The 27,626-nt window shown below is 40.8% G+C and overlaps 1 protein-coding gene across 3 annotated transcripts in view; it reads left to right on the top strand.

The window, feature by feature from the left end:
• Nucleotides 1-524: 524 nt before the first annotated feature.
• Rapgef6 (Rap guanine nucleotide exchange factor (GEF) 6) overlaps nt 525-27,626 on the top strand; it is a 147,888-nt gene continuing 120,786 nt past the window's right edge. For all 3 annotated transcript variants that reach the window (XM_013033804.1, XM_013033807.1, XM_013033806.1), the window contains exons 1-2: nt 525-854; nt 26,039-26,109. In XM_013033804.1, coding sequence (XP_012889258.1) covers nt 786-854; nt 26,039-26,109 — 140 coding nt within the window. In that variant the 5' untranslated portion in view covers nt 525-785. The remainder of the gene's footprint in view (nt 855-26,038; nt 26,110-27,626) is intronic.

Consider the following 27,626-nt stretch of genomic DNA (forward strand, 5'->3'; position numbering starts at 1 on the left):
CCCGGGCTGGCTTTGAACCTGGATCCTCAGATCCCGGCTTCCTGAGTAGCTAGGATGACAGGCGGGAGCCACCAGCGCCCGGCTAAAATTCCGTTTTATTGAAAGACCTGGGGAGTCCAGCGCGTGGACTTCCCCGCTTAGCCAAACGGCAGCTTCCGCTCCGTCCACCTTCCAAGCAAGATCCGGGGGGGTCACAGTGTGAGAGGCGACGCTCACACCCGCTTCCGCATTTGCCTACAGTTCTTTTCCTTTCCGGGCGTTTCCGGCCCTCCCCCGCCCCTCCCCCTCCGACTACCGGAAGCTGCCGAGGCGGAAGCCACAATTCTGAGTCAGTCTCCCCACGGCCGAGGTCGAAGGCGCAAAGTCTCGCGATGCGTCTTAATACCCACCACGAAAAAGGGCTGGAAAAGATCTTCACTGTCCCCGCCCCAGTGCTTACGTCACCCGCCGGCGCTCGTTGGCGTGCTCACACACGCGCGCGCGCCTGCGCACTCGCCCCACCTCCGTCTTCCCCCCCCCCTTGCCCCTGCGCGCGCGGGCTTCTCTCTAGCCAGTCGCGCGTGGGCTGAGGGCCCCGGGCGGGCGGTGCGAAGAGTTTGTTTGCTCGGAGGTTGTGTGTTGTGAGTGAGTGCGTGTGTCTTAAATCTCGGGACAGCTCGGGGTTCCCTGCCTTTCTTGGGAGGGCACACCCCCGACGTGAGGTGAAATGGGCTGTCCGGGGAGCTGCTAGGGGGGGGAAAGCGTAGGAAGGTTGGGCAGGGGGGAGGGCGGGAGGGGGGGCGGCCATGAACTCGCCCGTGGACCCTGGCGCTCGGCAGGCGCTGAGGAAGAAGCCGCCGGAGCGGACGCCTGAGGTGAGAAACCCCGGGAGGACCCGGAGGGAGTGTGGGGGGGGGAGAGGGTGACCCCGACGTGCGGCCCGGGCTGGGTCCGCACCCCGCCGGCGGCTGTCGCGGGCTTCGCGGGAGCTCGCACCTGCCGGGGCCGCGGGGCGAGGGGCGAGGGCGGCCCCCGTTCCTGCCGGCGTCTGCCCGCACCGGCCCGAGTTAGGCCAGATGTGAACTCGGGAAGTTTGTCGGGGTAGACATGGTCACCATGTCAAAGGTAACTGACCCCGTACTGGAGTTTAGAACAACTTCCCCCCCCCCAAAAAAAAAAAGATTAAAAAAGAAGTTTTCCAGTCCCTTCCTAGCTCTGCAGTGCTCCTCCTCTTCTGCTCCTCCCGTACTGTCAGTTGAGTGGAAAGCTTACAGGACTTGATGATTGCATACCAGTTTCTTTTTTCCTCCGTAGCTGTAATAGCATCAGCTGTTTTCGTTTGCCTAAAACTGTGTGTTTTCAGGCAGATAACAAACACCTGTTAAGTCAATTGGAGTCTCCTTTACAGAGTATTCGGAGTTTTTTGTTTTGTGTCAGTCTTGGGGCCTGAACGCTGACCCCTCAAGCTCTCTCTACCTTTTGAGCCACAGCGCCACTTCCGGCTTTTTCTGCTTATGTGGTGCTGAGGAATCGAACCCAGGGCCTCGTGCATATAAGGGAAGTGCTCTACCACTGAGCCACCTTCCCATCCCCTACTTGGAGTTTTTTTGAGAGGGGGGTTTGCTGGAGAAGTTTCCTGGTAAAGTTTCTACATCCAGTGGTGTGTTTCCTAAACCAAGATAAAATGCAACGCCTGTGTGAATGGATTGTCTTCTTTTAAATTCCAGTAAATGATATAGTTCTCTTTGTCACTTGAGTTTCAGTTTTACAGTGCTTCATTTACTTAAGTTTCAGGAACTTTGGGCCCAACTTTTGGGACATGACATTTTTTTTTAAAGCTATCACCAAAGCTATAATAGGTCAAAATTTGTTATTGGAGGTCCTGAACTGTGCATTGAGCTAGGCAAAATTTACCATTTTTCTCTTTGCAGTTGTAATCTCATGTGTCTTAAATTTCCCAGTGATGACTTGGAGTTACTGCGAGCCAAGTGAAAGCAATCAATTTGAAAAGTAGAATTCCCCCAGAGTTTTTATATCATTAGGTAATTTGCAAGGTTTATGATGTAGACTGCAGGTTTTACTTTTAAACATTACTTAGGCTAAATGAGTGAATTAATGGCAAATCCTACTTTTTATGGCATAATTACCTAGTTTGAAACTGATATTTTAAAGCTAAACTGTGCAGTTATAGTTGCTAGTAGTGCGTGCTGTGGTAAGTACTGTGTCTTGTTTTACTGGAAGAGCAGCGTCGTGCAAGGGAATACTAAACAACTGGCTACATACATAGTTCATTAAATAGAGCTCTTTTATCTAGCAGCAAAACATGTTAACTGCTTCATTCATTGGCTTTGCTTTTGAATGAGTTTAGAATTTGTGGCAAAGTGTCTGATATACGAAAATGAAAATCTGAATCCTAGTGATGATTAATTCTGGTAAATAATTTGATGGAATTCTCACAACTTTCTGCTTGCAGAAGATCCTTAGTAGTTCTGTGCACTTGAAAAAAATTGTTATGTAATTGTACAAAGCCAATGACTTTTAAAGGTCTGTTACAAATACATAAGCTCTGTACTTATCGAGAACCTACCTGTTGAAGGTACTATTCTGTGTACTAGGACATACTAATAAATAAAATAAGTTCTAGTGGTTCTGACAGTCTATTGGATTGACAAGCAGATGATAAATAAGTTAAATAACATTGTGTGGGGGGGGAGGGGGGTAATTGATGTTTGATTTTAGAACCTCACACTGGTTGGGCTGGTGTTCTAATGCTTGAACCAGTTCACCAGCCCTAGTGTGATGTTTCTGATATTTGGATCTGATTGAATTTCTTAGAATTTATTTCCCACTACCTACATATAGATGAACACTATAAGCTATTGCTAATCGCTTTTGGGAATTAAAAGAGTAGCTGTTTGCCATGCCAAAAGAACAGGTTAAAGAGGAACTTAGATGAATTTAGATTACTTTAAGCATTTGAAGATGTACTTGGGGTTGTGTGGGGGGAAGGATTTAAGAAGCAGGGAGGTTTATAGTAGATATAAAGGATGAACATACAACATTTGTCTAAATTGGTATATGTTACTTTGTGAAAGTAAGACTCTTCCTGGACTATTTAAAGATAATAGGGAAACTACCAGATAGTTTTGTTTAAAGAAGTGCATGCAGTAATTCAGGTGTCCTGGTTACAGTATCAGCAATTGATGGGATAATGAGATAGTAAAGAGGTAAAATGAGCCCAGCCTGGTCAGTGATTGGAAAGGGAGGGTCTGCTCTCCACTAAACTATTTTAACTTTGAAATTGAGTATAAAACATATTTAATAAAGTCTGCATACTTTTAAGTATACAGACAGATTACCTCTTGCAAATGTATTTAACTGCATAGATCCCAGTGCAGATTATAGAATATTACCAATGCTCCAGAAATTTAGCCTTTCTTTCTCTGTCAGTATCCTTTCCCAAGGGAAACTGCTTTTCTGCTTCGATCACTATAGATTTGTTCTTCATGGTTTTGAATTTCATTTGAGTGGAATTGTGTGTATTCCTTCTGAGAGCCATGAGGATTGTAAGGCATCTTTGCATTTTGCCTCTGGACTGGACCTTGAATCTCCTTTCTAGGAGCTCTCCTAAGTCTTAATCTGCACATCCTTTAGCTCCTGACTTACTTTGGCCTACTTTTTGTATTGTCTACCTCACTCTGTGTAGACCTAATCTTGGAATAAGATGCTGCATTTGTCCTAGATGCACTGTAGTAGGGCCAGGGCAAAGTCTATGGCAAAGTTGTCATGTCGTTTTCTTGGATTTGGTGTCAGAACAAAACAGTAATCACACGAGTGTTAGGTTTTTGAATTGTATAAATAATAGTATGTTCTTAAGATTGATCAAGGAGCAGAGTATTAGTGGATTCAGTTTTGAGGAGTTTGCAAGTCTCCCACAGGGAATGCTCAGTAAGCATTTGGAGCTTCATGCCATACCAGGCTATGGGTATGAATTTGAGCGTCTGCAGTATATGAGTTATAGGTGAACTCTTAGGTGTGGTGGGAATGCCCATGGTGAAAATGCAAAGTGAGAATGTAAAAGGGCCAAGGATAGATCTCTGGTGTGCTCTAATATGAAAAGGATGGGAGGTGGGCACTGGCGGTTCACACAGGCCTGCAGTCCTAGCCAGTCAGGAGGCTGAGATCTGAGAATTGCCCTTCAAAGCCAGCCTGAGCAGCCAAATCCAAGACACTTATCTCCAATTTATCAGCAAAAAAGACAGGAAGTGGAGGTGTGGCTCAAACACTAAAACTACAGCCTTGTGGAAAAAAAGCTTCAGGAAGGCCTGAGGCACTGAGGTGAAGGCCTGTTACACCGGAAAGAAAAAAAAAAAGAAGAATGAAAGATTATTTTGGAGATTAGGAGAACAGAAGAGTGCTATTATGGGAAGGCATTTCAGAAAGAAGTCACTATTCACTAAGGTCAGTTTCTGTGGGCAACTCCAGAAAAGTGAAGACTTTGTAAATACTTGGGACTGCCCTTGTCAGAATGATTTCAGCAATGGATTGAATAAAGAATAAGTAAGACACCAGAAAGTTCAGACAACAATTATGCCATTTATGAGCTGTATACCATTTATGAGTTTGGTTCTGTTAGGAAGAGGAAAAATACAAGGTGCTCTGTGATCCTCTGCCTGATACGTGTGCCTTACCACTCCCCACCTTCAAATACATTCATATGTCAAGTTACCAGACTCTGTACAAGTGGCAGGGGTTCTCTACGTTAAATTTCCTAGTAACCATCTTAGTTTGTGTATGGCAACTAACACTTGCATGATGACACAACTTGCAAATGATAGCATTTCTGAGCACATGTCCCTTGAGTGACATACAACTATATTTGTAAAGATGCTAACACACTTTTTCTCAGCTAGGCCATATATATGGAAAATAACACCCATGCTTACTTTCAATACCCATGTTCACCTTTCACTTCTTAAATTAGAACCTGTACCTGTTCGAATGCTTTAATCAGCTTTAATATTTATAGATAGCTCAGTCATTTCGATTGAATGTTTCCCATTGTGTCACATTCTCTCCTGTCTGATTTCTATCAAATGGGAATTGTACAGTGTATTTTTATAAGCCCTGGAGATTTGGGGTTGAGAGGGTTTGTTTTGTTTTGTTAGATATAGGGTCTCACTATGTAGTCCAGGCTGGTCTTATTATACCTAGACTGGCTTTGAATCTGCCGTCCTCCTGCTTTAGCCTCCCGAGTTCTGGGATTGCATGTGAGTGCCACCAGTCACCACACCCCTTGAGCCTTGGAATTTTTACTTAGAAAAGCAGAGTTCACATCTGGTGTCCAGTACTGAGAATTTGAATGACCCTAGGAAAATCCCTAAAAACAAAATGACTTTTTTGTGATTGTCTTGTGAGTAAATGAGATACTATATGTAAAGCATTAGCAGTGTGCCTTCAAAATGATACTCGGTGAACATTAGCCATGTGTATTTACTTGCTGTTCCTCTGTCTGGCTCATTGTCCTCTTAGCAAATTCTAGCTGTGCAGTAAAATCTTATCCCTAGTACTGATCTGTAGATTTGGGTCTCCTTCCTTTTCCATTCCTCTGTGTTTCCAGGATACCTTTTCACCTCCTATCATAGTGATTATTGTGCTATAATTGCTGTTATTGCCCTTATCTCCCAATGTGTACCACGTATTTACAGAGTAAATGACTTCACAAAGAAAACCAGTGTGGGGAAGTACACTCATTACTACCTGTCTACTACTTGGAGTGCTGGGGGGAAAAGAATTGAAGCTTGCAAATCTTGCTATTTCCTCTTATTAGAAGTTGCATAAAATAAATCATACACTGCTTTAGCTGTCAGTTGTCGAGAGACAATTCAGATGAAGGAAGCTTAAGTTTTATTTTGGAACAGGAACTAGTGTATAGCTTCAAAACAATGCAGAAAACAGAGATATAAATGTCAGTTTTCACTTTTATATTTTTTCACCAGATAAGTTAAAACTTCTGCTGGGAAAAATTTCATGCTCAAATAGGTGCTAATATAATGCCTAGTAAAACCAGAGATAAATTTTTAAAAGAACGATGTCTTATTTTCAAACCAACAGAGGACAGCTAGGACTGAAAAAAACCAGTAAAGTTTAGTATTTTTGTAATCATTAGTCTGTGAGAATTTAAAATAATAGTCTTTGACGGTAAACATGTAGATGTTTCATTTGTTTCTGAACCGGCAAAAGGATACCATTGTACTTGGAGACATTTTTGAGTGAGTCACTGCATGTCCCTGAGGGTGGCAGAACAAAGATTCTGTTGTGTGTTTCCACAGCAAATGTACATTCAGAGGGTTCCTTGGAAAGCAAAAAACAATGTTTTTATGCTTCTAGGCCCCTGGGCCCTCATTGTAAACACAACTGGATGTACAAGGGAATGTTATCAAAAAACTTTTTTTTTTTAAAGTACCTTGTTCTACATGAATTGGAAATCTCCAGTGTGAGGCAAAGCTGTGGTTATCTGGGAGTTTTGACACCAAGTGGTTCTGTTTCTAAGAGGCTGAAGAACTTTCCCTCAGAGTCCCCCAAAGAGGAGGAGCTATCAGTGTCCTGGCCTTGAAAGGTTAGAGCTCTACAAATTGTGTTTGCCACTTGTTTTTACCTTGGACTGGCCTCAGAAAACTAAAGGGTGGCTGTAAATAAAAGCAGGGTGAACTACTTTGTTGAAAATTCTAAAGCTGGGTGCTGGTGGCTCATGCATGTAATCCTAGCTACTCAAGAGGCCGAGATCTGAGGATTGTGGTTTGAAGCCAACCCAGGCAATAAAATCCATGAGACTCTTTATCTCCGGTAAACTGCCCAGAAAAAGCCAAAGGTGGTGCTGTGGCTCAAGCAGTAGAGCACTAGCCTTGAGTTAAAAGAGGCTTGGGGACAGCGCCTCAGCCCTGAGTTCAAGCCCCAGGACTGGCACAAGAAAGAAGGGAAAGAGAGAGAAGAGGAGGGAGGGAGGGAGGGAATTCTCTGTTGTGGAGAAATAAGCAGTATTTGATGTTAGTGTTCATCTAAAAGTGAGACACATTGCTCATTAGTTTTCTGTAAACTTTGGCAAATGGAGGGCCTTGGGACTTTGGCATGTGGCAGGGACATTGAGGGTCATGGGGTAGGACACTTCTTAGTATATAGTGAAAATGGCAGGCACATGTGAACATAGCACTTTCAGCAGTACTATAGTTGTGTGTGTGTTGGTGGTGACGGGAAGCATGTCAGTTCATACAAATTCAGAAATGAACCCTGGAGACAGAAAAAGTCTTGCTTAAGGCCACATGACTCATCTGACTTCCTTAGTCCAGTAAAACAACCCCGTTGGCCTTCCCTTCTTCAGAACAGTTCACTTTAGACTACCTGTTGAACTTTGAACTTTTGATACTATTTGACATGGCTGCATTTTCCCCCTACGAATACATATCTGTTTAGTCATGTCTTACATATGCTCTATGATATTGGTCTCTGAGTAGCCACAAGTTTCACACCTGTAGATTCAACTAACCATGGATTGGAAATTCTTTGGGAAGAGACTGGGTACGTAACTCAGTGGTGAAATGCTTATCTGTCATGTGTGCTACCCCCTCCCCCCAAGGTTTGAAACTATTCAAGGGGAAAATTGTGTCTGTACTAAACATATTCTCCTCATGTCATCATTCCTTCCAACCGTACAGTGTAACAGTGAGTTATATAACTGTGTGTGTGTCTGTCTGTGTGTCTCTGTCAGTCAGTCAGTCCTGGGGCTTGAACTCTGGGCCTGGGCGCTGCTCCTCAGCTCTTCCAGCTCAAGGCTAGAACTCTACCACTGGAGCCATAGCACCAATTCCAGTTTCCTGAGTGATTTGTTGGAGATAAGAGTTTCATGGACACTCCTGCCTGGGTTGGCTTTGAACCACAATCCTCAGGTCTCAACCTCCTGAGTAGCTAGGATTACAGGCATGAGCCACTGGCGCCCAGCCTAGTTTTATAACATTTTTATGGTGGTATAGGTAATCTCCCAAATACTTTAAATCATCACTGATTTTTTAAAAAGAAATGAGCTTGATAAGTGATTTCTTTTTTTTTTTTTTTGATCGTGGGGCTTGAACTCTGGGCTTGGATGCCGTCCTTGTGCTCTTCAGCTCAAGTTGAGTACTCTACCGCTTGAGCCACAGCACCACTTCCGGTTTTCTAGTAGTTTAATGGAGATAAGAGTCTCACGGACTTTCCTGTCCTGGCTAGCTTTGAACCATGATCCTCAGATCTCAGCCTCCTGAATAGCTAGGATTACAGGCATGAGCCACCAGCGCCCAGCTCTGATAAATGATTTCTTAATAGCATTATGTATTTCTGCTTTTGGATTTTTAAGTTTTAAAATCAGAGATAATTTAAAGTATTTGGGAGAAGCCATGTCTGTAGTCCCATTTACTCGGGAGATGGAGGAGAAAGGATTACTTAAGCCCAGCAGCTCAAGACCAGATTGGGCAACATAGTGAGATTCCCCCTGCCATCTCAAAGTATATGGGGTAGATTAAAGGCAAGTACTACACATTTACACATTTTGTATAAGAAACTTGGGCATCCATGAATTTTTATATCCAGCCCCAAGAATTTTAAGGTTCAATTGTGTAATTTAAGATAACTCATGTTAATTTAATAGAATTTTTTTTTTTTTTTTTTTGCTAGTCATGGGGCCTGAACTCTGGGCCTGGGCACTGTCCCTCAATTCTTTAGCTCAAGGCTAATGCTCTACCACTTGAGCCACAGTGCCACTTCCGGCTTTTTCTGTTTATGTGGTGCTTAGAAATCAAACCCAGGGCCTCATGGCATGCGAGGCAAGCACTCTACCACTGAGCCACCTTCCCTTAATAGAAGTTTTTAATTCTTAAGTTTTATGTAGAAAGAAAATATTTGTGCTAGTGGCTTACGCCTGTAATCCTAGTTACTCAGAAGGCTGAGATCTGAGGATCAGCATTCAAAGCCATCCCAGGCAGGAAATTCCATGAGACTTGTCTTCAATTAATCTCCAGAAAACTGGAAATGGAGCTGTGGCTAAAAGTAGTACAGCCCTAGCCTTGAACAAAAAAGAGCTTAGGGACAGCCAACAAGCCCTGAGTTCACGCCCCATGACCAACAAAAAGAAAAGAAAATGTATGTGCTTGATAAATGATTTCTTTTTTTGTCGGTTGTGGGTCTTGAACTTTGGGCCTGAGTGCTGTTTGTGAGCTATTCAGCTCAAGGCAAGTGCTCTACCACTTGAGCCACAATGCCATTTCTGGTTTCCTGGTGATTAACTGGAGATAAAGAGTCTCATGGACTTAACCTGTCTGACTTTGAACCATGATCATCAGATCTCAGCCTCCTGAGTAGCTAAGATTACAGGCCTGAGCCACCAGCTCCTGGCTGATAAATGATTTCTTAATAACATTATGTATTTGTTTTCTGGATGTGTGTGTGTGTGTGTGTACGCATGCATGTGTGCATGCAGCTAGGGCTCTGTCAGTTGAGGTATACCTCCAGTTCCTGCTCTTTACTGGTTAAGTGGAGTGAGTTGTTTGGATTTGTCTCCCTAGGCTGGCTTTGAACTGAAATTCTCAGAACTCAGTCTACTGAGTAGCTAAGATTATAGGTGTGAGCCTCCTGTAACCAGTGTATTTTGTTTTATAACTTTGTTTTCAGGTAGAACAGGTAGCTGGTTTTAATTTAGCTTCTTAAGAATATTCAGTTAATATAGAAAGATTTCATCACAGTAAGTTTTGTTTTTTTGTGTTTAATAGAAGTTGGGAGTGTTACAGGCCTGGGGTGTGGATTATTTATGGACTCATCAGACAACTCTCTGAAGCACACCGAATACATGGGTTTTTGTGTGTTTTTTGAAGACTTACAAATGCTTTGTAGTAAATAATTTTTAAGCACTTGTTTTTAGTGTCAGAAATAAGAGATTAAATGCATTGTTTTCATCAAGATATAGACAAGTTGCAGACATTTACAATAAGCACTATAATATACTGTGATAATTATAAGTAGCAAGTATTCAAGAGTTTGTAGGAAGCCTGTTGGAGGAGAAAAATAATGGGTAGCAGATACCATTGGAATTGTTTGTGGAAAGAGAATCCTTTTGGGATTTTTGAGATATGTAAAAAATTAGGTGAAGAAGAGGTGTGTCTCTTGAAAAAATAACATTTTTGTTCAAAGGCCACAAAATGAGCACAGTATGTACATACGGGTCACCTGGGCAGTTAGAACATTGGGTTAACTATCTAGATCATGAAGGACTGGGTTCTCTTTTCATTAAGCAGTTTGGAATTGGCTTTCAGGAAGCTCACTCTGGCAGCCATGAAAAGAATGGTCTATATGGGACCAGAAGGGTGTATTTACTTACCACTGAGAAATGATGATTTCCTAAACTGGACCGATGAAGGTGCTAAACACTGTCACCTAAATCAAAGAACTGATCATGGAATTCTTTGGATATGTTGTGCTTGAGATTAGTCAGCCAGGTATACAGCCTTCTCCAGCAGCATCTCCTGATCCTTCTCTTTTTCTTCTGTTCTCCACTATCGGATTCTGCCTGAATCGTCTATCATTTGACTGCCACACTGATAATTTTCTGATTCTCTATTCCTTCTACATTTACTGTTGTGTGTGTTTTTTTTTCTTCCTGTAAAAGAGCTTTCCAGTTGTCATTGTGTTTCCTCCTTTTCATCACATGAATTCAGGGATTATTCTTTTATATTCACGGTTGTCATTCTTGATTGTTAAATTGTCCCAAATTTAGCCGGTGGAAGCATTGTGAAGTCAGCTTTCATGTGCATTTCACATGGGTTCACTAGTCTTTTCAGTACTTTTTGCTCTATTGCATAAAAAGATGTTCCAAATTTACAATTTCTTTACTACTGAAATCAGCTCTTTGTTCAAGAAACTTGTTTCTATTTCTTTAGTCAGTTGTGGGGTCTGAAATCTGGGCCTGGGCGCTGTCCCTCAGCTCTTCAGCTCAAGGCTAGCACCATGGCGCCACTTCCGGCTTTTTCTGCTCTTTAATATTTTAGCTCTTTAATCTTTAATCATTTAAAATTTTGTATCCAAAGGAAGTTATGTTCTCATTCTCATTGTACAAATAATTTGTTTTGTGCTTTATTTTGACACATAAAATTTTGTATGATATAGTCATATTTTTGAATAATAGAATTCAAGTTTGTTTTTTAATTTGTTTGTGCTCTGATTCTGAGGCTTGAACTCAGGGCCTGAGCACTGTCTCTGAGCTTCTTTTTGTTCTAAGTTAACATTTTACCACTTGAACCACAGCTCCACTTGAGCTTTTTTGGTAATTTATTGGAGGGTAGAGTCTCATGGGCTTTCCTGCCTGGGCTGGCTTCCAACTGCAATCCTCAGCCTCTTGAGAATTAGAGTTGTGAGCCACCTGCTAGCTGGAATTTTTTTAACAAATACCCAAAAACTGCACTTATCCAGACTGAAGATTTGGCTCACATCTTGCCTGCCTAGGGAGCAGGCAAACCCAGAAACACCAAATAAGTGGTATATATTTATGGGGTACCATGTAGTGTTTTAACGTATCCATTAGGTAATATTCAAAGGGGTAATTTCTCTCTTCATGTTTCTTTATGGTGAAAACATTCAAATGCTTTCTTATAGCTCTTGAAATAAAAAAAAAAAAGATACTATCATCTATACTTAACCTACTGAGCAACGGCACACCAGCCCATCTTATATCTAATTCTAACTTAGTGCCTATTATCAGTGTTTCCCAGACCCCTCCCTCCCTCTCAGTGTCCACACCTCTGCTATCCACCATTCTACTCCCAGCTTCACAGACCAACTTCTTTAGATTGTTGTTGTGATACTTGTAGTGATGTCCTCATGGTCTTGGCTTATTTTGGTTAACATAATGAGCGCCAGTCCCAGCCATATTGTTGAAAATGGAACATTCCCACACTTTTTAGGGCTGAATAGTTATAGCGTTATGTATCTGTCACAGTTTGTACAATCATTTGATAGAAACTTACATTGTTTCTATTTCTTGGCTGTTGTGAATATAGCATTTCAATTAATGTGGAAGTACACATGTTGAGCAGATTGATTTCATTTATTTTAGGTACATACCCAGTAGTGGGATTACTGGACCATGTAGTCATTCTTGTTTTAGTTCTCTGAGAAGCCACCATATTCTCCATAAAGACTGTACGGAGTTCCATTTCTGCTACACCATGTGAGGTTTGCTTTCCTTCACCATGTCCTGTCAGCACTTTTGATCCTTTGTGTTTCTGATAGTTGCCAGTCTCCTTGGAGTGAGGTGGTATCTCATTGTGGTTTTGATGTGTAGTTCCCTGGTGGCTAGTGATACTGAACATGTTTTTCACAATCCTGTTTCCATTTGTATGCCTTCTTTTGGAAAATACCAATTTTAGGTCTGTTGCTCATTTATTGTATTGCTATTGGGCTCTGTGAATTCCTTACATATTCTGCATATATCAAATGTATAGTTGAGAAATATTTTTTTGTAAGTTGGCTCTTTACTCTTTCCTTTGGTGTGCAAAAGGTTTTAAATTTATGATCCCATTTGTCTATTTTTGCTTCTGTTTCCTGTTCTTTGACATCTTATTCAAAAAGTTCTTGGCCATTTCAGTGTCCTCAAATAGTTGTCTTTTCTTGTTTCATTTCTAGTTTCATGACTTATTTAGAAGCTTTCCCTGACCCCCCCCCCAGTATTGAAGTTTGAATTAAGGGCTTTAAGCTTCCTAGCCAATCACCCACTGCTAAAACCTGCTTCTATTTCTTTTTTTTTTTTTTGTCGGTCGTGGGGCTTGAACTGGCCTGGGCACTGTCCCTCAGCTCTTCAGCTCAAGGTGAGCGCTCTACCACTTGAGCTACAGCGCCACTTCCGGTTTTCTGGTGGTTTATTGGAGATAGGAGTCTCACGGTCTCTCCTGCCCGGGCTGGCTTTGAACCGCGATCCTCAGATCTCAGCCTCCTGAGTAGCTAGGATTATAGGCGTGAGCCACCAGCGCCCGGCACCTGCTTCTATTTCTTTTTGCTCCGGCTATTTTTGAGATAGGGTCTCAGATTGTTTTGACCAGGATTGCTTAGAGCATAATTTATTTATATCTCTCCCATAGCTGGGAAAACAGGTGTGCATGACCACATGTAAGTTTTTCTGTTGAGATGGGGGTCTCATGAACTTTTTTTGCCCAGGTTTGCCTGGAATTGTGACCAGTCCATATAGCTGGTATGACAGAAACATGCTATTGTACTCCTCTATTGGTTGAGATGGGGATCTCATGAGCCTGGGCTAACGCCAACCTCAGTCCTGCCCATCTTTGCCTTCCAAGTAGCTAGAAGAAGAGATGTGAGCCACCACAGGTGGCATATTTAAGTCTTTATACCATTTTGGTTGATTTTCCTAACTACTATTGGTGGGGTCTAGTTTAATTCTTCTGCATCTGGACATCCAGTTTTCCTTATATTATTTACTGAAAACCGTTCCTTTTCCAGTGCCTATTCTTAGCATGTTTGCTGAAAATCAATCAGTTAAAGATGAGTGAGTTTATTTTCAGGCTTTTTTTCTGTTACTTGGGTTTCTGTGTTTGATGTTATGTTGTTTATTTTGGGTGGATTTTTGTTGTTGTTGTTGTTGTTTGATATTTTATTTTGATGTAGCCCAGTCTGTGCTATCCTGGAATTTATCATCTTCCTGCCTCAGCTTCCCAACTATTGGGATTATAGGTGTTTGCCACCATTCATGCCTGTTTTTTTGTTTTTGTTTTTGTTTTTTTGTTTTTTGGTCTGTTGTAGGGCTTGAACTCTGGGCCTGGGAGTTGTCCCTCAGCTCTTCAGTTCAAGGCAAGCACTCTACCACTTGACTGACAGCACCACTTCTGGTTTTCTGGTGGTTTATTGGAGATAAGAGTTTCACGGACTTTCCTGCCTGGGCTGGCTTTGAACCGTGATCCTCAGATCTCAGCCTTCTGAGTAGCTAGGATTACAGGCGTGAGCCACCACTGCCCAGCTCATTCATGTCTGTTTTGATGGCCACTGCCATGTAACTTGATTACTGTATAGCTTTCTAAGTATGTTTGAAGTCAGGTGCCATCCTGAAACAGGACAAGAATACCCTTGCTGATCTTGTGTATTATTTTGTGTGTTCATTTCATCTCATCTTCATTTATTCTTTCCTTGGATTTCTTATTTTCCAGTTCTTTTAGATGATAGTGATAGATTGAGATCTTCCTACTTTTTTTTGTCAGGGAGGGCTGTCAGTCATGGGGCTTGACCTTGGGGCATGGGTGCTGTCCCTGAGCTCCTTTTGTTCAAAGCTAGTGCTCTACCAGTTTGAGCTACAGCATCACTTCCCTTCGTGCTTTTTTGTTTTTGTTTTCTTTGGGGTCCGGTCGTGGGGCCTGAATTGTGGGCCTGGGTGCTATCCCTCAGCTCTTCAGCTCAAGGCTAGCGCTCTACCACTTGAGCCACAGCGCCACTAATGGCTTTTTTTTCTTTTTTGCTTATGTGGTACTGAGGAATCGAACCCAGGCCCTCTGGCATGCAAGGCAAGCGCTCTACCACTGAGCCATATTCCCAGCCCCCCTTCTTGCTTTTTTGGTGAAGACAATGATTGCTATAAATGTCCCTCTTATCCCATAGGTGTTGGTATGTTGTGACTCCATTATCATTTGTTTCAAGAAATGTTAGAGCCAGGTGCTAGTGGCTAATCCTAGCTCCTCAAGAGGCTGTTACCTGAGGATTTCCTAGTTAGGAAAGTCTGTAAGATTTCGATCTCTAACCACCAAAAAACCAGAAGTAGAAATGTGGCTCAAGAGGTAGAATGCTAGCTTTGCGTGAAAGCACTCAGGGAGGTAAATGAAGGAAGGGGTTATGTTGTCCGAAAAGAAATGTAATCATGACTTGAATTGTGAAACTATAATCCCTCTTTACAACACCTTCAAAGCAATAAAATTATATTTAATATAAGTTAAAAAGAAAAATAAGGGGTTGGGAAGTTGGCTCAGTGGTAGAGCGCTTGCCTTGCATGCCTGAGGCCCTGGGTTCGATTCCTCAGCACCACATAAGCAAAAAGAAAAAAGAACAACCTCAAAAAGAAAAATAAATGATTAAAAAAACGCACACCAAATGCGGAAGGATAGTGCTCAGGCCCTGAGTTTCAAGCCCCAGGACTACCACCAAAAATAAATAAGCTTAAGTAGAAATGTATATTCAAAAGAATCATTAACCTCTCATAGTACAGAAGTCTGAATTTAATATTCCATTTAACAAAATGCAATTGGAAGTTCACAGACTGTTTCTACACGTGCTGAAGGTCTGGATTGCTCGGGAGGTACAGAAAGAGTTGTTCTGTGGTCGGTGGCAACGGCCTTGCCACCTGTTTACCCACCTTCACTCACAGCTGCCTCACTGAGAGAGTGTGGCTGCCGCACGTTAGAAAGTACAGTCACATCTGTTAACGACAGGGACGTGTTTTGAGAAATACGTTCTTAGGCAATTTTGTGGTTGTGTGAACATCACAGAGAGTACTTACACAAACCACTTGCTCTTGATAGAGTGGACAGATGTAGCAAACTGGTATGAAAGTATTCCTAGTGTCTAGTGTAAGGTGACATAGTTAACCTTTTTTTATTATACGGGTTATGTATTGAGGGGTTACAGTTACATCAGTCAGGCAAAGAGCATGTTTCTTTTTGGACAGTGTCTCCCCTTCCCTTACAAGATTTTTCACAGTGAGCGCTGTGTGTGTGTGTGTGTGTGTGTGTGTGTGTGTGTGTGTCTCTGTGTCTCTGTCTATCTGTCTGTGTGCACATGTGTTCACACTTGCACTAGGCGTTGAACCCCAAGGCCTTATGCTGGGCAGACCCTCTGTCTGAGGCATATCTCCAGGCCATAAACTTAACAATATAATGTAAGGAGAAGTGAACTTTAAAATACCAATAAAAAGCATAGTATACATACCTCAATTGGTAAGAGTCATTTTCATTGTATCTGCTATACTTTTATATAGATGGCAGCACACTGGGTGTGTTTATTCTAGAATCATTGCAAATATAGCGCTAATGTATTGCACCACAACACTGCTACAGCTGTAAGGTAATCAAGCCCTAGGAATCTTTCATCTCATTATCATCTTACAGGCTCTCATATGGGGTCAGTTGTGGACTGAGATGTTATATAGTACATGACTGTTCTGAGTCATCACCACCCCCTTACCTTTCTTACTGCTCAGGTGAAACCCATTATTTTGTTCTTAATCTTTGCCTGATGTTTGTTCTAATATCCCTGTATAATTTCCTCAGGGCTTTATGATTATAGTTACAGCAGCAGATGTTACTTATCTGGGAAATCATCACACCCTAAATGGTTATTTTCTATCTTCCTCATGACTTCCCTTTTTTGGGCTCCACAAAGTAGTTTCCCAGTATTTTCTCCCTAAATTATTAGTTTTCCCCTTGGGTCCCCTGTTTAAATTTGTGACTACCAAGACTTTCAGTCTCTGTCTATGCTAGGGTTCTCTCTTTCCTTTCTCTTTTTTGGAGTGGCTGAGAAGGCTTTTAATAGATTTTATTGATTTAAAACACATCAAGAACCTTATATAATGCAGTATCTCAAGCCTATCTCACAAGCAATTTGAACAAAAGTCTGAAGAAGCCCCTTTCTAAGCCTAATATTACATTGTCAACAGCTCTTTGCTGTCCTGTATAAATTGCCACACCCACTCCACATTAAAAAAGAGAAAGAATCAGATTGTTACTACAAATATCCTTTGCTCTAGGAGGGTTTTTTTTTTAAATTATGTTTTTAAAAATTTTATGCTGGTTCTGGGGCTTGAACTCAGGGTCTGAGTGCCATTCCTGAGCTATTTGGCTCAAGGGTAGCCCTCTACACTTGAGCTACAGCTCTACGTCTGGCTTTTTTAGTGGTTAAGTGGAGGTAAGAGACTTTCCCACTTGGGCTGGCTTAGAACTACAGTCCTCAGATCTCAACCTTCTTGAATAGATAGCCGTTACCCAGCTAGAAAGGTGTTTTGTTTGGCCTTCTTTTGAAGACTTAGCATTGAAAGGCATAGGCTTTACTAGTGATAATTTCCAGTCTTCAAATCTAGAGCAACACAGTCTACCTATACAGAAATGTCTTTCAAACTGTAGTGCATAAGAGCCTCTGGTAGGACTTATTAAACCACTGATTTTGGTGCCACATTCCCAGAAATTTGCAGGTAGGGCCTGAGAATTTGCGGTTTTTTTTTTTTCTCTTTTATGCTAAGTTCCCTAGTGTTGATGATGCTGGTTCAGGCTTATAAGTGCTGTTACTTGTATTCAACAAAATTGAATTCTGTTAAAAGGATTTTTGGGGAGCTGCAGAGTAGCTTGGAGTACTGAAGCAACAGTCTTGGGCTGTACAACCATGGCCCATTCTTTTTTTGTCACTGTAATCTGTTGTAGTTACTATAGCACTGTATAGTGATTCCCACAGCTTACAGGACTGGCCATCTGTGCTACGTGCTGCATATGTTGCCAGACTTTACTACTATCGCTAGCTGCCAAAGTAGAGTTCTGTGTAGTGCTTGTTTCTTGGTATTACTAGCTGTTGCTGCTTCCTCCTCCTCCTTTCTTCCTTCTGTCTTTTTTGCTGGTATTCAAGTTTAAACTTGGTTCCCCATACATGCTCAGTTTGTGTGCCCAGTCAGCTGATATTCTTTATCACTTGAGCCTCCAGACAGACTACTTGCTGGCTATTTTGGAGATGGAATCTCGCAGACTTTTCTACTCAGACTGGCTTTGAACTACAATCCTTTGGGTTTTGGCCTTCTATGCACCTTAGATTACAAGTGTGAGACACTGCTACCAGGCTGGTATCATTAGCCTCAGATTCAAAGTTTAACAGTTATTTATCTGATGGGTAGTAAACACTTGGATAATTTGTCCATGATTTAGTCATACAGGAGGCTTAAAAAAACGTCTGTCCAGATGATGGCTCAGACCTGTAATTCTGAGAGATTGGGGGATTGTGGCTTAACACCAGCCCAGTTATAAAAGTATATAAAACTTCATCTAAATCCATGGCTGAGCATAGTGTTGTGTGCCTTTCATCCCAGTGACAAAGGGAAGCACAGATAGGATTGTAGTCCAGGCCAGTCTGGCATAAAGCAAAACTTTATCTTGAAAATACCCAATGCAAGGAAAATGGTAGGATGCCTGTTTAGCAAGTGGGAGACTCTTGATTCAAAATCACCAAAAAAAAAAAAAAAAAACAGAAAAAGTAATGGCAAAGAAAGGTAAAGAAAAGGAAGGAAAAGTGGGTGTTTTCAGTTTCCATGTGGGAGATAGATCTTTACCAGAATTTATATGGCTTATCTTAATTGGTAGATTTTTTTTATCATATATTTCAAAGATTTTGTGAAGTACTGTCTGAAGACTGAATTAGCCTACCGTTATTTTGTTAATAAATTAGCATGGGGGTGGAGGTGGTACTGGGGCTTGAATTTAGGGCCTCATATTCCCAGTTGTTGGGTTTTTTTTTTTGCTCACAGCTGCTAATCTACCACTTGAATTATACCTCTACTTCTTGCTTTTTTGATAGTTAATTGGAGGTAAGAATCTTACAAACTTTTGTGCCTAGGCTAGCTTTGAACCTTATGACTCAGATCTCATTCCCCAGAGTAGCTAGGATTAGAAACATTAGCCGCTAGTGCCTAGCTTAATAAAATTTTATAGAGACATAATCACAGGCATTCATTTACTTATTATCTCTTGTCATGCTGCAAATGCAGAGTTAAATAGTTGTCAGAAAAACATGTCTCCCAAAATTTAGACAACTTTCCGTCTCATCATTTATGATTGGTCAACTCTGGATAGGAATAATGCAGATATTTTAATTAGTATGCAGTCATGTTATGAATTTTGTGGGGAAAGGAACTTCATGTTCACATGGCCAGGATGTCCATCTGCAGTAAGGGGATTTCTGGTGAATAACTAGATGAACTTTCAGATACTTGAAGAGATTCTAGAACCTTGAGTGGTAAACTTTATCCTTTTCAGGCAGAGAAATCAAACAAGTAAAACTAAGGTCAACCTCAGACTTGTGTGTGATAGTTTCACCCAGTCTTTAAAACTGGGAAGTTACTTTCTAGTTCTTTGCCAGGTATTGAGTGGCATTCTTAATGATGAACTGAAGATATTCTCTCACATGAAAATGAAAATAGAAGAAATTGTATGGCATATGTTTAGTTGAGAATCTCGGAAAATTGTAGTGATCTTTAATGCTAGCCTACTCTCAGCTAGTAGGTCCAGTTATGGAAGTTCTGCACTCCACAAGACCACATCCAGTTTTCTCCTAGTTAATTGGCGGTGAGTCTCACAGACTTTACTGCCCAGGCTGGCTTTGAACTGTGATCCTCAGATCTCAGCCTCCTGAGTAACTAGGATGACAGGCGTGAGCCACTGGCACCTGGCTCCAGGGGCTTTTGCTGAATTAAAATAGCATTTGCTTGAAGGAGCCAGCCAAGTTATTGTCTGGGTTGAACATCATAATGTATATGTCATTTACACAAGTGTTATTGTTTCATCACCAATATTCTTTCTGCCAAATTTGTGGTCTATATATAAGTACATTTGGGATGGAGTTTTGCTTATCCAAATACTATGTAGAAATATGGCACAGAAGATAGGATAGTGGAATAGTAATTTTTATGTCAGTGTATATCAAATCATAGAGGAATTTTTTTTTTTTTTTTTTTTTTGGCCAGTTGTGGGGCTTGAACTCTGGGCCTGGGCGCTGTCCCTCAGCTCTTCAGCTCAAGGCAAGTGCTCTACCACTTCCGGTTTCCTGGTGGTTTATTGGAGATAGGAGTCTCACGGTCTCTCCTGCCCAGGCTGGCTTTGAACCGCGATCCTCAGATCTCAGCCTCCTGAGTAGCTAGGATTACAGGCGTGAGCCACCAGCGCCCGGCGAGGAATTTTTTTTTAAAGAGCAGTGTGTCATGAAGAAAAATATTCTCCAAGGAGAGCATGCCCCTAAAAGAAAAAGAAGCAGCTATTCCAATGCAGCTCAAGACTCAAACTATAGCTCATGGCCTTGAAAGTCCATGAGCTCTTGCAGACTATTTTCTTGCAGTCACTCATTATCTATCCCTTCAAAACACTTTCGATGTTGAATTTTCTTTGTAGTTTTTCCCATTTTAAAAATTAGCAGTTTTCTTTTTTCTTGTTCTTTTTTAATACTGCACTTTGCATTATGCTGTGTATTTGTGTTTGCATCACTTCTGTTACTAAAGTGTAGAAAGAGAATTCTAATTCATTATATATATGCAAACTTGGTTTCATGAAATGCATTACCACAACACATTGATTCATGTAAAAGTAGTGTACATGTGCGTGGAAATGTTGAAAACAGTAAATAGAGCTTTTGTTTTTGCTTTTGGATTTCTGAATTTATAAAGTGTAAAATTTCCCAAGATCTTCACTTTCTGAAGTATACTTACTTATGGTAACCCCTCACAGTTTTGTGTACATCAGAGTGGTGTTTTGTTTTTCTTTTTCTTTGAACTCAAGGCTCCAAAGCTTGCTAGGCAAATGCTCTGCTATTTGAGCCATCCTTCCAGTTCTTTTTATTTGAGCTTGTTTTTCAGATAGGGTCTTGGCCAGCCTTGACCACATAAACAAGTACATGGGTTCAATCCCCAGTAATGCCAAAAAGAATTTAAAAAAAATTTTTTTTAAAAACCAAGTTTTCACAGACTGACCTGCCAGGGCTGGCTTCAGATTATAATGCTCAGATTCTAGCCTCCTGACTAGCTAGGATTTCAGGCATGAGCCACCAGCACCTAGTAAGGACACTGGTGGCTCACGCCTGTAATCCTATCTGCTCAGGAGGCTGAGATCTGAGGATCGCGGTTCAAAGCCAGCCGGGGCAGGAAAGACTGTGAGACTCCTATCTCCAATAAATCACTAGAAAACCGGAAATGGCATTGTAGCTCAAGTGGTAGAGCGCTCACCTTGAGCTGAAGAGCTGAAGGACAGCTCCCAGGCCCAGAGTTCAAGCCCCATGACCGACAAAAAAAAATAACCTGTCAGTAAAGAACACATAACTGAAACTAGAAAAAAATACCTTTGCCTTTTGCAGCTTTCTTCATTCCTTTGTTTAGATCTGGATTCCCATCTCGTATTGTTTTCTTCCATTATAAAGGACTCTAAAATATTTTTATTGTTATTATAAAGATGATGTACAGGGGGGTTAAAGTTATATAAATCAGGTAAAGAACACATTTCTTCTTAGTGTCACCCCTTCCCTCTCTTCTGTTTTTGTCTCCTGTCCCCACCCTCAAGTTGTATAGTTCATTTTCAACATAGTGTCTAGTGTCTGCTAATGGAGGACTTTTAACTTTTTTTTTTTTTGTAGAGCAGGTCTGCAGATGACAAAATTTTGTTGTCCCTTATTTGAAAATATTTCATGTTGAAGAGTATTATGACTAGGAATAGAATTTCAGGTTAGTAGTGTCATCATTCTCTCTTTGCATACATAATCCATAATCCTCACCTCTCCCCCCCTCCCTGCATGCCAGTCTTTAATGATATTATTTTCAGCATCTTGTAGATTGAGTTATTTTTGACAACCACTGTAATTTTAATTCTCGTTTCTCCTTATGTAATTTGTTTTCTTTCTCTGCTGCTTTTTTAGTCTTCTCTATTACTTTTAAAGCAGTTAGGCTATAATGTGAAACCAAGCAGGTTCTCTAGCCCTTTTTTGCTTTACTTCTCAGAATGAGTTTTGCATTTTTGCTTGGGCAGGCCTAGAATCTCTTAACTATGCCTTCCCCATAACTTAAGATGACAGGTGTAAGTCCTCAGTTGAGATGAGGGTCTTGCTAACATTTTGCCTGGACTGGTTTGAACCATAATCCTCCTGATCTCTGCCTCCTAAGTATCTGAGATGATGGCTATGAGCCACTTCATCTGTTCCTCCTCTGATTTCCTGTGCTTGCTTTGTAAATCATTTGTGGGATTATAGTTTTCATCAAATTTGGAGAATACCATTCTAAAATTTTTACTGTTTTGTCCCCCAAGTTGTGACTAGTTATGTTAGGCTAAACAAAGTTAGCCCATGTAGCTCATTGGTACTGTGTTTATATTTGGTCTTTTTTTTTTCTAATTTCTGTGTTTTTGTCCTTATTATTCTTAAAACCATTCTTCGTTGTTAGTTTTACCCAGTGTATGTTTCTTTTTGTGCATTTTTTAAAATCTTCAATAGTATCTTTGTTCCCTCTTGCTTGTCTCTTTCTTTCTTTCTTGGAATTTAACCTATGACCTTGTGTAAATTAGGCAAGCACTCTATCTCTTGAGTTACACCTTTAGCCCTAATTTTTTAAAAAATGCCTCTTACATGTTTACTCTTCTTTGTGTCATCTTAGAATAAGGACTATACATATAAAATAAACTTTGAAATGTCTTTTTGCTAATTCTGTTGCCTTAGTAATTGAGTTTTTTCTTGTTGTTCATTTTCTGTTTGTTGAGAGATCTTTATATGTAGTCCAGTTTGATCCTTCTACCTCCTCAGGGATGATAGGTATATACTACTATGCCTGGGAAGTCAATTTTGATTTATTTTCCTTCTAAGTCTAGCTCTTTTTTTTTTGTTCCTCCTGTTTCTTTATATCCAGAGTATTTGATTTGGTGCTCCAAATTGTGAATTTTATCTTGAAGTGGCTAGAAAGATATTTTTGATTCAAGTAACTTGGAAGCAGTTTGGAAGTGTAACTGTTTGAAAGGGCCTTAAGTAACTATCTAGGAAGCCAACTTTTGGATCTTGCTTTGAGCTATGTTGTCTAGCACTAGAGTACTATTTAGCCTGGACTCTCTTGAGTCCAAAGCATTCTGAATATTCCAGGAAGAATGGTGTGAGTTTTATAGTCTGGCTGATGAGAAAAGGAGCTCTTCCTGTCTCTGTGAAAGTTTTGGTCATTGTTCCACTAATCTAACAACATTGACATTTTGGCCCAGTTAATCCTTTTTTCGGGAGCCCTCTCCTGTCCACATGATTGTGGCTTGAACTTGGGGCCTAGGTGCTGTTACTGAGCTTCTGTGTTCAAGGCTTGTACTCTACCACTTGAGCCTCTGTTCTCCTCTGGCTTTTTGGTGGTTCATAGGAATTAAGGGATTTTCCTTCTTGTGCTATCTTTGAACTGCAGTCCTCAAATCTCAGCCTCCTGAGTAGTTAGGATCACAGGCATAAGCCTTTGGATTGTGGCTTTGTTTTTTGGTAGCCCAAGCTGGCTTCAAACTCCTTATGTAGCCTGGGCTAGCCCTTTAACTTAGAATCTTGTTTGGCTTCTGTTTGTGCACCACCACACCCTGCCTGTTCAGGAGTTTTTTGGTTTTTTTTTTAACCTTACTTTAGGTCATTACTACCCACTCCAAAGAGAATTTCTGTGGCTTTCTGGAACCCATTGTTTGAGTAGTACCCTTTCCTGTACCTCCTGCTGTGTAAGTTCTAGCTACTTCCTACTCCCCAACTGACAGATCACTTCAAAATGTCACCAGGCAGTAAGGTAGGGTAATCATATGAACCATCTCATTTGTTTATTCCCTCACATTTGTCACTGTCTTTTAGTTTTTGTTATTCTCTCTATTTGAAAAATAGAGAGAACATGGTTTATATATTTGTATTTATTTTTAGCAGTTTTGGGGGAGAGGGACTGCCAAGACAACTCCTTTATTTGGCTGTCTGGTCAGGCTGGAGCAGTAGCTGTACCTTGCTAATTCACAGATCCCACATGCCTTCGCTCATACACAATTACATTGTCACACAGAGCCTTCCCCAACCCTGGGAGTCAACATCCAAGAGGAATCTTGTCCCTAGCTACTTGTTACCATTCAGCACATACTACCTTTGCTCAGGCCCAATACCAGCAAGCCTCGAGGCTTGCCACCTTTTCACTGTCCAGCCCTGGTTAGGAGGAGGAAGACAAGGACTCAAGAATGCCTAGAGGCAGCTGTGTCCCCGAAGCCAGACTCAGATCCAGGAAGCTGTGGCAGCTTTCCCCTTGACTCCAATGATACAGGCCCCTCAGTCCTAATGGGAGTTAGTAACACAGAAAAGTATATACTCTTTAACCCCATATAAATTACTGACAGTAGACATAGGGAACATGTGCTACAGGAGCAACATAGGCAGAGGTAATGGATCCTTATCTCTGTGTAGTACTGCTCTGTCCTGGCTGGCCACATAGCATCTTCAGCAGTGCAGAAGCCTGTACCTTTTTATGAGAATGGTGAGTTCAATCCCTTTTCCTCCACTTTGACCTAATGCTCAAATCCCAGAAGTTGGTCTTTTTCTTTGGATGGGATGTTCTGACATATATCCCACACAGTGTAGCCTTAGAAATTTCTAAGTATCAAGTCTTGAGTCTTTTAAAGCATCTATGGAGCATGTGCATGCTATCAAGTACACCAAGGGTTCCAACCACCACTGGCTTATTCTTCTGTTCATCTGCATGAGGCCATCTGTGTAGTAGGTGAGGAGATCTACATGTGTTTGGACTGTTATGACAGAATAGGAAAGTTAGAATAGCTTTAACCCGAAGTCATATGTTAATATTGCCCCCATGTGAATGCAAACTGTTTCTGATAAAATGTAATTAGAATGGAAAAAATTCATTAGCCAAATATCTTCAGGAGGTTACTTCTCAAGTAGCTATGATTTGTAGGTCAGAGAGAGAGTATGTCTGTGATCACTGCTAGAATTGGATTAAGTTTATGGTAGTTTACACAGTCATTTTACAAGGGTTTTATTTTCTCCAAGGCCCCCACAAATTACATAGAGTTGTTTGCTGTCTTGTTTGTTTATTGGAGGGGGATGAGGTAACTTCAGATGTTTTCATTTGGCTTCCATTTGCCCAGCTCTTAGTATAAAACAGGTCATGATCCCACTGTGGAAGTTACTCTCACTTCCAAGTATATACAGGGGATAAAGAATAACCATTATTAGATGGATCTCTAGGTACAGTGGATCTATTGTAAGCCAGGCTTTTGCCAGGATTATATTATTCCATTTAGCAGATTTTGTTTGTATGGTTGCATCTTTTGTCCCACAGACCTTTGAACTGGATCATTCTCAGTTCCATTCACTTGGTAGGATGGCTTGTCTAAGTTGACATCTCATTGGTATTATTACAGGGAGCCTTTTTCTTTCTCCGAGACTGGCTTGGATCTCTGTACCATGTTGCTAGTCTCACTGTATTAAAATCTCAGAAGTTATGCAGCCTTTCTGTCAGAGCAAGTCACAAATCCGACCCAGGAAAGCACACAGATTCCAGTTTTTGATGGAGGAGTGACAGGGTTCTGTTGCAGAAGTGTAGATATGACATGAGAAATATCTTTGTGGCCATCTTTGAAAATATAATTTGCTTTATCAAATATAAACTATTGATTTATCAATCAATTTATCTGATACTTTATAGACCTGTTTTATCTACTGTGTTTTCTTTTTTTTTTTGTCGGTCATGGGGCTTGAACTCTGGGCTTGGGCACCGTCCCTACGCTCTTCAGCTCAAGGCGAGTACTCTACAGTTTGAGCTACAGCTTCACTCCTGGTTTTTTTTCCTAGTAGTTTATTGGCGATCAAAGTCTCACTGAGTTTCTTGACTGGGCTGGCTTTGAACCAATATCCTCTGATCTCAGCCTCCTGAGTAGCTAGGATTATAGGCGTGAACCTGTTTTCTTTTAATCTATCCTTTTTGTACACTTAAATTCATCTTCAGGGTCAACTTAGTAAGCTTTTAACAGATAGATATGTTTGTTTAACCCATTATGGTTAAAACAGCATTTGAGTAGTGGTCCTTCGCCATGAGTGTAGAAGGGATCTTCCTTACCTTTCCAGTCTTTTGTAATTGAGAGATTACTGTGACTCTTCCATACTTAATATAGCTCTGTAGTAAAGAATTGTGTGTTTACAATCAGAATTGTGAGTCGTCATTACTTTTCTTAAATGCCAACATGAAAAGTAATCTAAAAACCTTTCTGTTCCACAGGACTTAAATACTATTTATTCTTACCTTCATGGAATGGAAATACTATCAAATCTCAGGGAACATCAACTGAGGTAAGTATGTGCCTTACTTAACCACACAGCATATGCTCTGTAGTTATTTATTTTACAAGCCTCCTCCTGTTTTAGATACTTGGAATATACTTACAGATTAGATGCCTAGTTTTCCTGAGTTTTATATCAGTTGGGGTTGCTTTGGGTAGGGTCTTGGGGAAAAACAATCTAATACTTTGAATACAATAAATCATGGTAATGTTAAATTAATGAACTGGGTAGCTGCTTGACTTTAGGTGGTCATTTAATGCCTCTCTACTGAAGTATGTTTTCAGCAAGAAAGAGCCAAGAAAGACTGCTCATAGTTTAAGAAAAATAAAAATAAAGCAGAGTTCAGTGCTCTCTGAGTATGTGCTGGTTAGTTAAAAACAGTAGCCCTCTATTTTTTTTTTAACTTTGAGTTGATATTATGTTACATGTTTAAGATGGACATGGTATTATCAGAAATTTAGCCCTGCTGGTTAGTTTCAGTCCTTGCTGTTTGTGTGAGAAAAATCATGCAAGATGAGAACATTGTGAAAGTGACAGGAAAAGAAACATCATAGACAAAGAGATTATGTGGCATGATCCCATGGAAATATGGCACTTTCATTCATCTTCAGGCATCTTTGGGGTACAGACTTGATTATTAGGTTTAAATAGAGGACAGCGGTATGCATAGTTTTAAGAGTCCTGGTTACAGGGATAGCCTGACTGGACATTATCTCAGTTCTAATTCTCCCAGGTTTAAGAGAAGTTGTTAACCACTGTCACCACTTGAGAGGAATAATCTAGTTCCCATTAGCTGATTTCTCCCACATCAAGGTGAAATATGAGCATGATTGGTAATTATCCTCATTAGGGAAAAGTCTATCCTGCAAGACTGCTTTCCTTAGGGGTAGTTTTAGTTCCTGCAATAAAAATGTTATTAATAGAACGAAGACAGACACAAAATGTAAGCACAAGTGCCAGGCTTTCCTCTTGGTTTTAGTTTATTGATGGCAGCAAAAATAGTATTAAATACCTGTTACAAATGTTCAATAAACTGAAAATGGGTTTTTCTCTCTGATGAGAGTACCAGGATTAGCCTTGGGGCTTGAATGATTATTGAGATTACTTATGAGAAATTCCTATCTCTAGGTCTAGTCTCTCTACAAGGCTATAGTTATCTGACCGTTGGGAAATTTAATTATATTTTAGATTGTCTTTACATTTTTCCATCACTTATGGCTACTACTTATCACCATATTTTACTAAAGTGGAAAAAACAGGACCCTTGATGTAGTATAAGTTTCTGTGAACAAGACTAATACATTTTTTGAACTTTAATTGCTTCTTCTCTTACACTATTGTGATTCTATTTGTTAAAATACTTGAGGGTGCTTTAATGCACTAACTAGTAACTTTTTTTGGGGGGGGGGTTTGGTCGTGGGCCTGAACTCTGGGCCTGGGGTGCTGTCCCTCAGCTCTTCAGCTCAAGGCTAGTGCTTTACTACTTGAGCCACAGCGCCACTTCCGGCTTTTTTTTTCTGCTTATG

The sequence above is a fragment of the Dipodomys ordii genome, unplaced genomic scaffold, assembly GCF_000151885.1.
Source record: "Dipodomys ordii isolate 6190 unplaced genomic scaffold, Dord_2.0 Scaffold177, whole genome shotgun sequence".
Classification (NCBI taxonomy): domain Eukaryota; kingdom Metazoa; phylum Chordata; class Mammalia; order Rodentia; family Heteromyidae; genus Dipodomys; species Dipodomys ordii.